This window comes from Ostrinia furnacalis, unplaced genomic scaffold, assembly GCF_004193835.3.
Source record: "Ostrinia furnacalis isolate ACB-3 unplaced genomic scaffold, ASM419383v2 OfSCF0447, whole genome shotgun sequence".
Lineage (NCBI taxonomy): Eukaryota > Metazoa > Arthropoda > Insecta > Lepidoptera > Crambidae > Ostrinia > Ostrinia furnacalis.
In genome coordinates, this window is record NW_021130686.1 from 387,535 (window position 1) to 401,050 (window position 13,516).

At 37.1% G+C, this 13,516-nt stretch overlaps 1 protein-coding gene across 1 annotated transcript in view; it reads left to right on the forward strand.

Annotated features, from left to right (window-relative positions):
* Positions 1-1,040: 1,040 nt before the first annotated feature.
* Positions 1,041-13,516, forward strand: part of LOC114365081 (neurogenic protein mastermind) — a 30,614-nt gene continuing 18,138 nt past the window's right edge. Inside the window, 2 exon segments of the mRNA XM_028321545.1 lie at positions 1,041-1,777; positions 10,643-10,850. Of these exon segments, the coding sequence (XP_028177346.1) occupies positions 1,713-1,777; positions 10,643-10,850 (273 nt within the window). The 5' untranslated portion in view covers positions 1,041-1,712.

Sequence of the window (13,516 nt, forward strand, 5' to 3'; positions counted from 1 at the left end):
TCTCTCCTTTAGTCATCTCTATGAAATTAATTTGAAATTACGATTTCTGAACGATTTGTGAAATTGAACGTGCTTTATTTTCCGAACGAAAGCAGTGTTGCAAGCTATGACGGAACTTTATTAAAATGGTAAATTGAAGAAAATTTACGACTTCATTTACTCGACTGCAGACATGAGGTTAATGTTTTTCTATGCGTCGGTAAAGTAGTTTTATTTACTATTTTATTTTAAATGTGTTAGAGATGATGACTAACGAAATGTGGAAAAACAAATATATTTAGACTCGCTTATGTACCATCGGCAACAGTGTTAACTATCCATTGCCTGTCATGTCGTCTCGTTCTATCGCAAAGAATCACCATTTGATGAGAGCGAGAGCAAAAAGGAAATGGATAGTTAACAGTGTGGCCGTGTGTACATCATAATTTTGTACTCAGCCAGTAGCAAAATACCATTTTGGTGCTTTACTTAACTTTTATTTAGAATTCAGTCTTTTTCTATGACATCACAAGGTTTTAGAACTAACTTTATCGTTAAAATACTTTTTTTTAATTTTGGTTGTGTGGTAGAGTTTTGGTCTAATCTTTAGTTATTAAGATGAATGACAGTAGGAAAGTAAGTACAGTTATCATTCTTACCAATAATTTAAGTCTTATTAAAAAAACAGCCTTAATACATTTTGAATAAATACCTAGTTTGGTTAAAAAACTTAATAACTGTTTTTTATTTTACAATAAAATTAAAATAAAAAATGTAAATTCAGGAAACTACAAAAAAGAATACTTTATTTGTTCTTCTTTTATATTTTTTTACCTGGAATTACGAAAATTAAGAAATTTGAATTTGAATTTAAATAATACTTATAGTAAGTATTTAAGTAAGTACGTGAGTATTCCGGTTTTAATTAAAATAGACAATGATGAGTGCAAGTTTTGAGAATTTGTTTGAGAAAGTATAAAATCATAATAATTTATCCCGGGAGTTATGGAATTTACTGTTGGCAACTGGATTTCGTTTCGTCTGTTGCCCTTCCTTTGCGTCACATCTCCCCAAAACCCGTGTCATCAAGCCAAAGCTAAAAAGCGTCCGTCAGTCAGTTGATGTTTGAGTGTGGAACATTTCTGTTTGGGTTAAATTCTGTATTGCACTGTTGTATTGTGGACTTTGAAAATGTTTTTTAGTGAAGTTTTATGTGTAATTTATCAGATCGCGTAGAAGAATCACTACGCGAATCTGTAATCCGTTCAATCAAATGCTTCCTGATAAACTCACTCGTGTAATTTGTGTATTACTTCATACTTAGCTTGTGCAAAACATTGACGTGTTTTTATTTGAACAATTTCAGTCGTTCTTCGTTATTGTTCATAACAATCACAAAACTATACGTACGGCTCATCGTACATTGATCAAGCTGCAAGTTAGTGTTAGTGAACGCTAAGCGAATTGTGACCAAAACTAAGTGGCAACATGAATATTGTGAAGGTATTCAGGACGAGTTATAGTTACTTTTTGATGGTGTTTTTGTCTCACTTGAGGTGCAGTACTTGAGTAGACGAGTGGTGAAGTGGTGAGGACTAGAGTGGAGCGTAGAGCGGGACAGAATGAGGGAGCAGACGTGAAGTGGCGAAGCAGTCACCGTGGAGCACCTGGTGGGAGGCGCGGGCGCGGGCGGGCTGCTGCCCGGCGCCTCGCCCGCCCAGCATCCGCCCAACATGCTGCAGCCCATGGAAGAGATGATCCTCCCCCCCAAACGACAGGCTGTTGTGGACAGGCTGCGGTGAGTGTTGCACTCTTTCTGATACCAGTTCTGCTTAATAACTGTTGCTCTTATATAGATTTTCCTTTAAGAACTGATGTAACAACCTATTTCCCAAAATTCTATGTAGTTAGGCCCTTGTTACTATTTTCCACAGAGCTAGAGTTAGAAAATTTAGTTAACTGAATACATAATTGCAAAACAAAAGTCTTGACAGTCGAAATTGGCTCTAGTGGCTTTATGGGATTTTTTATACTATTTGCATCTTAAATGGCTCTACATGACTTTTCTGACTGATCGACACTACACTTTCTATTCCGACCATCAGGATGATTCCTTCAATGATCTTACAAATGGGAACAATATCAAACGGTTAAGTCATCATTAGGCAAAACTTTAAAAAAACTTTTAAAACTCATCCCTGTTTCAAAAACCGGGATAAAAACTATCCTATGTCCTTTCCCGGGACTCAAACTATCTCTATGCCAAATTTAATCAAAATCGGTTCAGTGGTTTAGGAGTGAAAGCAAGACAGACAGACAGAGTTACTTTCGCCACGGTAATACTATCATACAGTATTGTAGGTGTCGCAAATGTGCCACAGTAAAAAACTGACGATGTGTTGTTTTGTAAACAGTAAGTGTTTTTTTTATAAAAAATAATTACAAGTACCTATTTATACAGGGTGTTAGGTAAATGGGCTTATAAGCCGACACTAGCCCATGTTAACATTGTATGTAAATGGTATGGTGTAGTCGGTGATATCATATTTTTTTTAATTGTCATACAAAATACAATTTATTTATTAAGATTTGTATGAAAATTAAAATTATTAAAATGCTGATATCAATTTTCTGCCTTCACCATACCATTTATATGGACACGTTAACATGGGCTAGTGTCTGCTTATAAACCCATTTACCTAACCCCCTGTATAATAAATCAAGCATTTTGTACGCCTCAGTCGCATACATTTTACGGTTATTTGTTACTAATTCTTAACACAAATATTTTTTTTTAGTTAAATCTGCTAATGACAAGACAACATGCATTTTTATCTTATTTCATTCACAAAGTATTTTGTTTGTCATAATAAAATTAAAAATTACAATCACAAAATACATTCACCGAACTAGATAGAAATTCTAAGTAGGCAGATGTAGTGATAATAGGGTCTGCAGGTGGGCAGCCCTATCGCATGTTGTCATATGGTGACGTACCGCGCGGCTGTTGACATTTATTTCAAAAATATGGCCGAGTTGGAATACTGTATAGATAGTATTACCGTGCTTTCGCATTTATAATATTAGTATGGATGAACATAGGCAATATGAAGTTCAACAGGTCAGGTAGTGCAATCATAAAATTATCAAAGATTTTTGAATTTCAAGAATAGAAGAAAGTCAATCAGTTCTTTGAAACAGGCTTTAGAGGTCGTCTCTGCCTTAGATTAGCTTCTATTAACTGGAAATATTTAGTGAATGAAATAGGTTCTGTTATTTTTTTAATTTTAAGGGGATTACTTATAAGACTTGAGTGAGTGAGAAGACTGAAACTATACCTCTTAGTTATAAATTATTTAGCTATAGACTAGAAGAAAATCTGCCTCTTTCAAGATAGACTTCCTGTGTCATTATCATGTCATCAGTCTCTTAAACCTATTTCAACTTTTTATGAATAAGACTGAATATAATTAAGGTTTAGGTAACTCTAACTGTTTATCTGGTAGAAACAGAACTGATGGCACCGTATTTTGTACTTTATTGAGATACCATAAGGTTCAAAACCAATGAAAAATGTTTTTCTCTAAAGCCTGGTCCGAGAGCATGTAGAATTTTGTCCAATGACCCCAAGCTACCCATCCTTATCGCTCGCGCGTAAATATATTGCTGTCGCGACTGTGCGACGGGCGCCCGTAGTGAGTGTGCGAGCGCGACAGCAACATAATTACGCGCGAGCGATAAGGATGGGTAGCTTGGGGTCATTGGACAAAATTCTACGTGCTCGCGGACCAGGCTTTATTCTGGTAAAATTGTGATGATCCTATGGTTCACAACTTAATGCTAAATGCATAGTGGGTACATAATTAGTTTATTCCCTAGATTCAATAAGGGCTCGCGCGCACGGGTGACTTGTCGCCGTGACTTTTTTGTCACCACCATGGACTTGGTATTAATTGACGAAACAGTCTCGGCGACAAGTCACCTGTGCGCGCGAGCGCTAACAAAATTTGACAAAAGTTGCTGTAAGAACTCGCGTGCACTGGTGACTTTTGTCGCCGTAACTTTTTTGTACCTTAAAGATGTATGGAAAATGTAAAAACGTTTGTCACTGTCACGTCGCTACGTGCGCGCAACGCCATACATCTCCATGGAGACTTCAAAAAAGTCACCCGTGCGCGCGAGCGAGCGTTCTTGGCGACTGATGCCATGAATGGTAGAAAGAAAGAGACGTCTTAGTATAGAATAAGTGAAGTAATGTAGGAAATAATTTCCGATCACACATGGTCACGTACGCCACCATAGCGCGGTCACCGAAGATCGTCGCAGACGTCGTTGTCGCAGATGGAATCCATCTGCAATTAAAGAGGAAGTCGGCTACCTCCTTAATTATTCCTAATGAGGACTCCGGATGTCGAAAATGAGGACATCAGATATCCTCTAGGTCCTTCATAATCGAGTGAGTGAAGTCACCTCCGAGATTAAACTTAAACCAAGCTGATAGCGTAGCGGGAGAAACATCAGTGACATCAGCGGGGTTACTCCGAAAAACGTTAACTATCCAAAGGTTCAAATGTTGCTATCCCTCTCACGAAAAGCTAGATGCCAGCATCAGCGACGGTGACAGATAGACCCGAAATTACGTAAACAGCGTTACAGAGTAGCCCTGCTGCTCAGATTCAGAGGACTAAAAGGAACGTTTCGAAATGATGCAGCAAGGAGCCGTCACTAACGCAGGCACAGAAATGGTTAGGGCAGTCGCACATTAGATCAGCCGTATTGTGTCATTTTATTGTTTTCAAACCATAAGCCTACCTAATTAATTTGTCTAAAATAAAAATAAAAATCTAATGCCACGGAAAGATTTTATCGTGCCGTTTTTGCTAACCCAGCATTATTAGTTAGTTAGAGAAATAACCGCCTCTTGCCTCGAATCGTGTACGAAATATAATGTAAACACGAAGATGCGTGTTTTTTCATAAAGATATCTGTCATTCATTCATTATACCTACTACTCGCCTACATCCTTTCAGCATTATCAACAAAGGTTCCACACATCCGCGTGGTTTTCTAAAACGCAGCATTCTCTAAGCGTAGATCCTCATCCTAGGTCCATCGGTCGACACCCTAAGGGGGAAGGTCTGTTTCGCACTGTTATCGTTACTATGTTACAAATAATGTAGTTTTGTTGTCAAGTGTGCGACAGTTATTGAAAGTTCATTAGCAAAAATGCCTTTACATGATACCATCCATAACGTATGTGTAATACTATGTAAATGATAATACTTTTTTTTGCAAGCAGTTTGCTGAAAATTAATTCCATATGTCTGAACTGAATCTATGCCTGTTTTGTAGTGCACAAGCATTTAACAAAAGGAAAGTATTGTTCGTCGTATGGCGTACAAGGTTCTATCTAGATAGGTATGTAGGCAACAAACAGGGTGAGGGTGTATCCCTGCGAATATTTCCATTAACACGAGGCGAGGGATCGGCCTCTGCTCAAGCCGCCATAATATCGATCGCTAGTCAGGCTTCCACCATGCAGGTATTGTTTCTCTTTTTTTTTGTTAATTTATGTCCCCAAGGCCTTAGATTTACATAATAATTACATAATAATATATTTAAACCTACCGCTAGAATTACATAATAATATATTTAAACCTACCGCAAGCAAGACTCTTCCGCAGATGATCATCAACATAGCGAAAATATTTTAATTAGGTAGGCACTTAGGTAGGCAACTTAGTAACAAGCTTGATAAAGTAATAAAATTAGGTACATATTTATCAGCAACTTCCTACTAATATTAAAAATGCGAAAGTTTGGATGTCTGGATGGATGTTTGTTAATCTTTCACGCAAAAACTACTGAACTGATTTTGATGAAACTTTATAGTATTGTTCTTTATAACCCGGAATAACATTTAGGCTATAATTTATGACGATCTGTGACAAACTAAATTTCACGCGGGTGAAGCCGCGGGCAAAAGCTAGTGCTGACTGCTGTATAAATCTTGATCCATTTGGGAAAACATTCATTTTTGTCAATGTTCTTACAAATGACCGATATGCGATAATGCGACTAAGGAAGAGCTAGTTGCAATGGAAATAACAGAGCCGAACGTTTATGCACCGCCAACTGGCCTTTGGGTACCGTTACTCTAAGCGCCGACATACGCTAAGCCTCCGATAATTTCGCTGGATGCAAACCACGGTGCACTTACATTGTGAACAGTGCATTTCGGTAGCTTCGTATTTAACCGCATTTGTTATTTTTTTATTAACTTAGATTTAATTACCTACCTAGATAAAATTGGCGAAATAAACATGACTTTCAATTATATAACTTTTTTTGCTTGATGAGGAACTAGAGCTTGGAAGTTGGTAGGGGTCGTACCAGTGTCAGTGACATACAATCGGGTCTTTCTTATCTAAGTCGTTGTTTGTGTAACGTAACGTGGTGACAAGCAGCGCCGTTGGTCAATGAACTAAATGTAACACCTACGAAGTATCTATTCCTTTCATAAATATTTGTTACCAACATTACCCGACCTTAATTTTTTTTTAATTTTAACGACGGGAATATGAAATTCGTGTTTTTAAACTAAGTAGAGATGTACTATGGTCTGTAGATAACAGATCACGCTCTATGACTCAGGTACAGCCTATCAGGCTTATCAATCATTACACAAACATATTTGCCACTTGTGCCAATCGAATACGCGACCGCTTGCTTTGCAGTTCGTTTTTTATGAAACCTGGGTAAATATTTTTTAACCATCGCAGGTGTAGTGAATAGTGTCCGACCGAAACTAGTTTTATGACCGAAATCGAAACCGAAAACGAATTTCGGCAACAGTGTCTATTTCGGCCGAAACCGAAACCGAAACCGAAACTTCCTTACAAGGCTCATATTTTGAGTGGGTATAGTAATGGTGGTAAAAATAAAGAAAATGTTATTATAATCAGTCAGTCTTTATTATTTTCTCTTTAAATTGCATTAAAATTGAACTTATAAAGCGCCTTTTTACGCTAAAAAAGAAAAAAATGGATTTATAGTCTAGATTTTTTTAAATTACTCGCAATATTCAGGACATCTACATAACCCGTCCCATGGTCTGACCTTAATAATTTCTCAAAACAAAATTGGTTGTACGTAAGTTAGTATCTACTATCTTACTGTACTTGCCACTTGGATACCTTGGTGATTAATACTAAAATAGTATTATATTATCTGTGCTAAAATGAACTTTGAAACTCTGAATCCATAATATTATCACCATGAAATGCACTATAGTCATTACTAACTACCTAACTAATGTTTGTTTACGTATAGCATTTGCAAACCAAAAAAAATTTATAGGTTAGATTAAACTTGATTTTTTATGTTTACTACCCGCTCTTATGTTATAAGGACATAAAACGAGATAAAACTTACCTAATTCAAAATAAATCACTCCAAAACTCGCCACTACAACAAAACAAAACTAACAGCAAACAAACAAGCGAGCGAATCATCTGCGCCGAACATGACCGATAACAGCGCGGAAACTCCCGAATGCACATTCGGTTTCGGTCGTAGTTTCGGCAAGTTTGCCGCCGAAAACGAAACTAAACCGAAACTCGTGTTTTTACCGAAACTCAACCGAAAACGAAACCGAAACCGAACATTCGGTCGGACACTAGTAGTGAATTTAAGGAAAAACTGCAATTTACTTTTCGAGACCGAATAGAGGTCAATGCGCAAATGCCTTCGTCCTAAGTTATGTGCGTAACTGCCTAGTGATAAAGCTGCTTTAGTCCAATATTGACTCTTCGTTGATTAGAAAATCATACCTACAGTCGTTCGTCAAAAGCAAGTAAATGTGTAGGAGGCACCTGAAAACGTATAAATCCGAAATGTTTTAATTTGAGTGCACCTAGTCAACCATTAACAATTACATTACCATTTTCAAAGGATTTACTTCAATACGTCGCATTATTAATAAACCCTGTAGGTAGATAGAATATTTTTATTAGTTCTTAGTTTCTTTATATTGAAGGTTATTTAGTCCGCTACAAACAATACAAATATAATATTTACATGATCGGAATTCGCAAGAAAACCGATAAGATGTAATCACCTTCAACTTTATCTATAACGCGAGTTGTGACGTATTGTGTTAATAATAACATACATCTAACTTCCTATTATGTACCATAAAATATAATAGGTACTTTACACCTAAGTAGAGTCGACACTGGACAGCATACCAGAATAATATTTTAGTTCCAAAATAGAGTCTATTACAGCTCCGATGCTACAAGAAACTTAGCATTTTGGTTTGATAGTAGCCTTATGGATGTTTATGGTGAATCTTGGTCGCAGGTCATTTACATTGCTACGTAATGTAACGATACGATAGCGTCGATAGAGATAAGAAGCAGCCATAGCGCGCTATAGTTGCTACAGATAAATACATAGAGTTAATATAAAAAAAAAATCAAATACTAATGTGAAGTAACTCCTTGTCTATTGAGTTTTGACGCCTAAACAGCTGAATCAATTTTTTTTTGTATTATAGCTAAATACATGAAACAGGGAAAAATATCTATGCAATGGATCACCATAATTTCTCAAGATCGCGACACAAATAAATATTAATCCTACTTTAGTTTGGTTATAAACAAAGTGTTTTAATCGGAGATGCGCACGCTATTTAGGCAAGAAATCCTACGCAAGCAAAACCGCGAACATAAGCAAGTAAAAAAATAAATCATAGTTGCATTGCAGCACTAAAACATACCAACTTGCCTACAGAGAAAGTATGCACTTATGCAGCAAGCAGAGGCTAGGGCGGGTTATTCGTTCATAATTAGTTTCGTCGGATAGTGGCTGTGCAAGTGATAGACGCATAATTATTGCATATTTATTTACACCATTACTGCATTGTTTTCTGGGAAAGTATAAAACACACGTCTACATAAATGAAAGTTTTCTTTGATTCTCAACCCTAATTTTGTCTTTTCATCCCTTATCTGGTTAGCGACCTATTCGTTCTTATTTGTTCTTTCTCACCTGCAATGATGCTTATAATATTTTCAGAATTTTTGTAGGTTTATACGAGCTAAGAAGACTATTAAANCCTATGCGCTAAGTACATAAAATATAATATTGAAATAGCGAGTGACGTAGGTTCACTATGATTTTATACTTACTACTTATTGTCGGTAACGTTATATAACAAGTTACATAGCACATCGAATCGATTACCTAAGTACTACTGCAGGTAATATGTTCTTGTTGTGTATGTGTAGTATGTACAAATGCAATAAAATGGTGTTTCCATATGAACATTGTTGTCCTACTTGGTCTTTGCACTTGTACAGCACGAAATTACTTAATTAATTCAAATTGAGAAATCAGCTTTTACAGAAATTGTAACAATACTTATTAATAATAATAATAATATAAGCCTTTATTCAGACATACAGAGTTTAAAATTGATTGAGTTTAATATTATTCTAATTGACACTTGTCTGTGTGCCTTTTTTGGCAAAGGCCTCCTTATTTTTAAACAATACTTATTACTGAGTTAAAAATACATTATACTGTAGGCATACCTACATTGAATGTAAATAAAGCTGCTTATTCTTAAGTCTATATTGCTGTAAGTAACCATTGCATCTTAGCTTAGGTAGGTAGGTATATGACATTGGTTTGACATGTCATTTGCGAATAGGTTATTGGCGCAGGAATAGGCGGTTAGTGTTTAGTCTGAGTTGACAATGTGACCTTGCGTTTTCACAGGGAATGAGCTGCTAGTAACGATTTTTTTATTTAGCAGACGGAGTGTCCGCATTAACATTTGCTCAAGGTGACCGCACTCGGAGTTGCGGCTGACTGAGCATCGTTTGAAATACTGTTGTTACGAGTACTTAAACCGTTTATTTGGATTCACTTTAAAATATTGGGTGATCAAGAGATTCGCTTTTGAGATTAACCCACCATTTTATTAAAATATGTATAAGGTTGTTTTCAAGTTGTTTTGTGTCTGAGATGAGAATGAAGACTTTTGTTTCCATTTTCTACATCTAGGAATAAGTTTCCTAGCTAGATATGTAGAGTTCGTTCGTATCATCCAAATGACGTCCACCGGTCCACAGCTGGACAAAGGCTTTCCATCCATTATAACTATGGTAGAGCTATGAATTCATTTTACTTATACCAACACTGAAAGAACGGTTGGGTTATCCTTTTATTTCAACAACTTAACATACTGAAAATGACAGTTCTTAACTATGGCTAAAAGAAAACGAATGATTGGTTTTACTACATTTAGATACAAGTAGTCTGGTAACGTGCTTGAATTAATTATAATCTGCAAACTTGCAAAGTAACTCTTCACCAACATCACACACTGTATTACTCGTTTAAATCAATTGTGGCCATTCCGCTGAACCACAGATAACGCTAAACTAAATTGAGATTCTCCTCCTGTTCTTTATGAATGAAGAGATAAGTTTACGCACCTCCTAAACTACCCATTGAGAGAGTTTTTGTTTGATAGTTGAATGCTGTCTGCTTATTAAAATGAAAAAAAAAACACATTTGTTTGTTTGAGCACAAGTTGTCTTCATTTAATTATTAGTTGTATTTGCATAGTAACGTGTAGTTGTTGTTGCAGCCGGAGAATAGAGACGTACCGTCGTCGACAATCCGAGTGCGTGCCGCGGTTCGACCAGTCGTTCAGCGGCGCCTGTGAGCAGCAGAACTTGGAGACCAGCGCCCTGCAGAAGCGGTACCTCGAGGGGAAGGCCAAGCGGCAGGCCAAGAAAAGCGACCGCAAGCCCGACCTGCCGGCCATCAGCGGCGTGCATAGCAGCGTGCATGTGGTAAGCACCACCAGTCTACTACCATAGCGTCGTTGACGAATGCAAACCTCGGGAGTACCAAAAACAATTTTTTTTAGGAGAGACAAAAAACAGTCTTCTTAATATTTTTACGAGGTTTTCATTGAACATAATAGATGGTACTACAAACGAGGTTTTCACTACTCAACGACAGTTTTTTTTTTTAAAGATTATTAGCAATTTGTCTTGCCCAAATTAAATAACAGTATAATTTAAGTAAGTATCTATTACGTGTCTTCTTCATTGTCCTAGCCATTTCCAATTATTTAGGGTCTGCTCTCCTCGTTCTACGCCGCCAGTCTGTTCTGGGTTGTGGAAACATTATTGTTTGGACAAGCTCTAAGTATAGCGAGCATTGGCATATCTAGGGAGACCATTCTGGGGTGGGCACGGCCCGTGTTTAGCCCCCCTCTAAATAGTAAATACGCGCATGGCTTTAAGTCCTTGGCCACCGTGGGCCAGTCTACTACGTGTATGTTCCGATATAGCACTGTGATTACTGCTTAGTGCTCTTACTGGTGGGTATGGAGCACTGAGAAGTGTTCGTAATGGCTATCGGAACTTACCCTACAAGTACGACACCTGTGCATAGAAACGACGGCTCATCGAGCTAAACATTGAGGTATCTTATACATTTGTAACATGATAGTCGACTGTATGCTGTACGTCTCATTTATATTATGCTAATCTGTCTAAAACACTAGTCAAAATCACAAGTTTGCAGTAGTTTATTTAGCTTAATATGTATTTTTTGTGTATTATTATATTACTCAGGTAGAGTGAGACGGTTTGACAAACAAAATGATACCGATTATAGTATTATTAAAGTTAATATTAAAATATTGTAGAAGTGGGTACACAGAGCCGCTATTTCTTTTACATAACGCTCGAATAGAATTGCCTTGTCCGTAGAAGGTGAAAGTGAATTTATGTGCACGTAGAGTTGCAAAGCCGCGGCAGATAGAGCAGAAAGTGCTGGGTACAGCTACAGGCGGCGTTGTCGCGCGTGCATTGATCAAACACCGCGCTGTGGCGACCTTCGCCTGCTCGTCTTGGGAAACATTTTCCGATTCTACTTTTAGGATCCTGTATGCCTAACATGCATTTAGGCAATGGTTACTTACTATTTTATCAATACTACTAGCTTTTCGCCCGCGGCTTCGCGTGCGTGGACTACATTATCTACAAATTTTACGGAACCCTATTTTTTTCAAAAATAAAATTTAGCCTATGTTACTCGTGGATTATGTAGCTTTCGAATGGTGAAAGAATTTTTATAAACGGTCCAGTAGTTTTTGAGCCTATTTATTACAACCAAACAAACAAACAAAGTTTTCCTCTTTATAATATTAGTGTAGATTATTAATTGACGTTGCATGTTGCATCTCAATTATGCCAAGTTAATTTATTTTTAACCGTATAGGTTCAAAAATGATCTAATTAAAATAAAGATAGAGACGTTATTTTACAGATAACACAAGTAACACTTCCAATCCAAAGCAATCACTGCAAATACTGCAATATTAGTGCAATCGCAGTGCCCATCATATTAGTCAAAGTAAAAATGTGTATTGCATTTCATGAATGTTTACAATAGAGCCTCTCACAGCGCATAACAAAGTAAGGAGTTGATTTTATAATCATCACTTACCTACCTAAATAATAATGTTGACGACAAGTCTTCACAATTCACAAGTTTCTAACACAGTGGCGTGTATTTATGTGTTAACATTCATGTAGGTAATTTGTAAATCGCTGTATCAAAGATTCATGGATTCGTCTTGGTGTCCTAACATTCGCCAATGCACGTTCAATTTTAAAAGTATAATTAAACAATTCTGTCTTACATCATCCAAATTGTGATTGTCAACGTGCTTCGGTGCATGTAGCATATGGCATTAAAAAGTATACGTATGTTGGCGCCTCTTACGCAACACCTTGTGAGGCACACAACATGGAGATAGAGACAATTAAAGTAAAGATAATTGGGTATAGCTACACGTGGTGCGTACGCGTTCACAGCACCGGATGTCACTCGACGTCAATTGACTTGACCCCCTGGCATCGGCATCCCGTGCCTCATGCCCGATACAGATTACTCAGCACGCACGCGACACAACAATTCATCTTTAATTATGTTATAACACATAACTAACAATTGTAAACTAAACACCTCCATTTACAACTTTGATGTTAATATTCATTAGACAATTAGATGCGCAAACCAAATCTAGTTTGTGACGTGGATGGCTACGTAGATTTTTAGCGATAAATAACGATGACGAGAGGCACATTAAACAGAAAACAACATACTAATATAGAAACCTGTCGCTTGTGAGGCTCGGGCAGCGTCAATAACATAAACGATTGACATGACAATACAATATGTAGAGCAACATGGGCAGTGTAGAGCAATTAAGGAAAAGTAGACTTGCAAAATGAGATATTATAGTAATTACAATTGTTTGATTGATCAGTGATCAGATCAGGTTAATTCAAGACCGATTTGAATTAACCTGATCGTCAAATAAAAATACAATCTAGTTAATTTGAGAGACTGTTAGTTAGCTGCGTGGATGCGGTGGTGCTATGCCAGACCTGTCTATTATAATGTACTGGCTTTCCGCCCGCGGCTTCGCCCGCGTGGA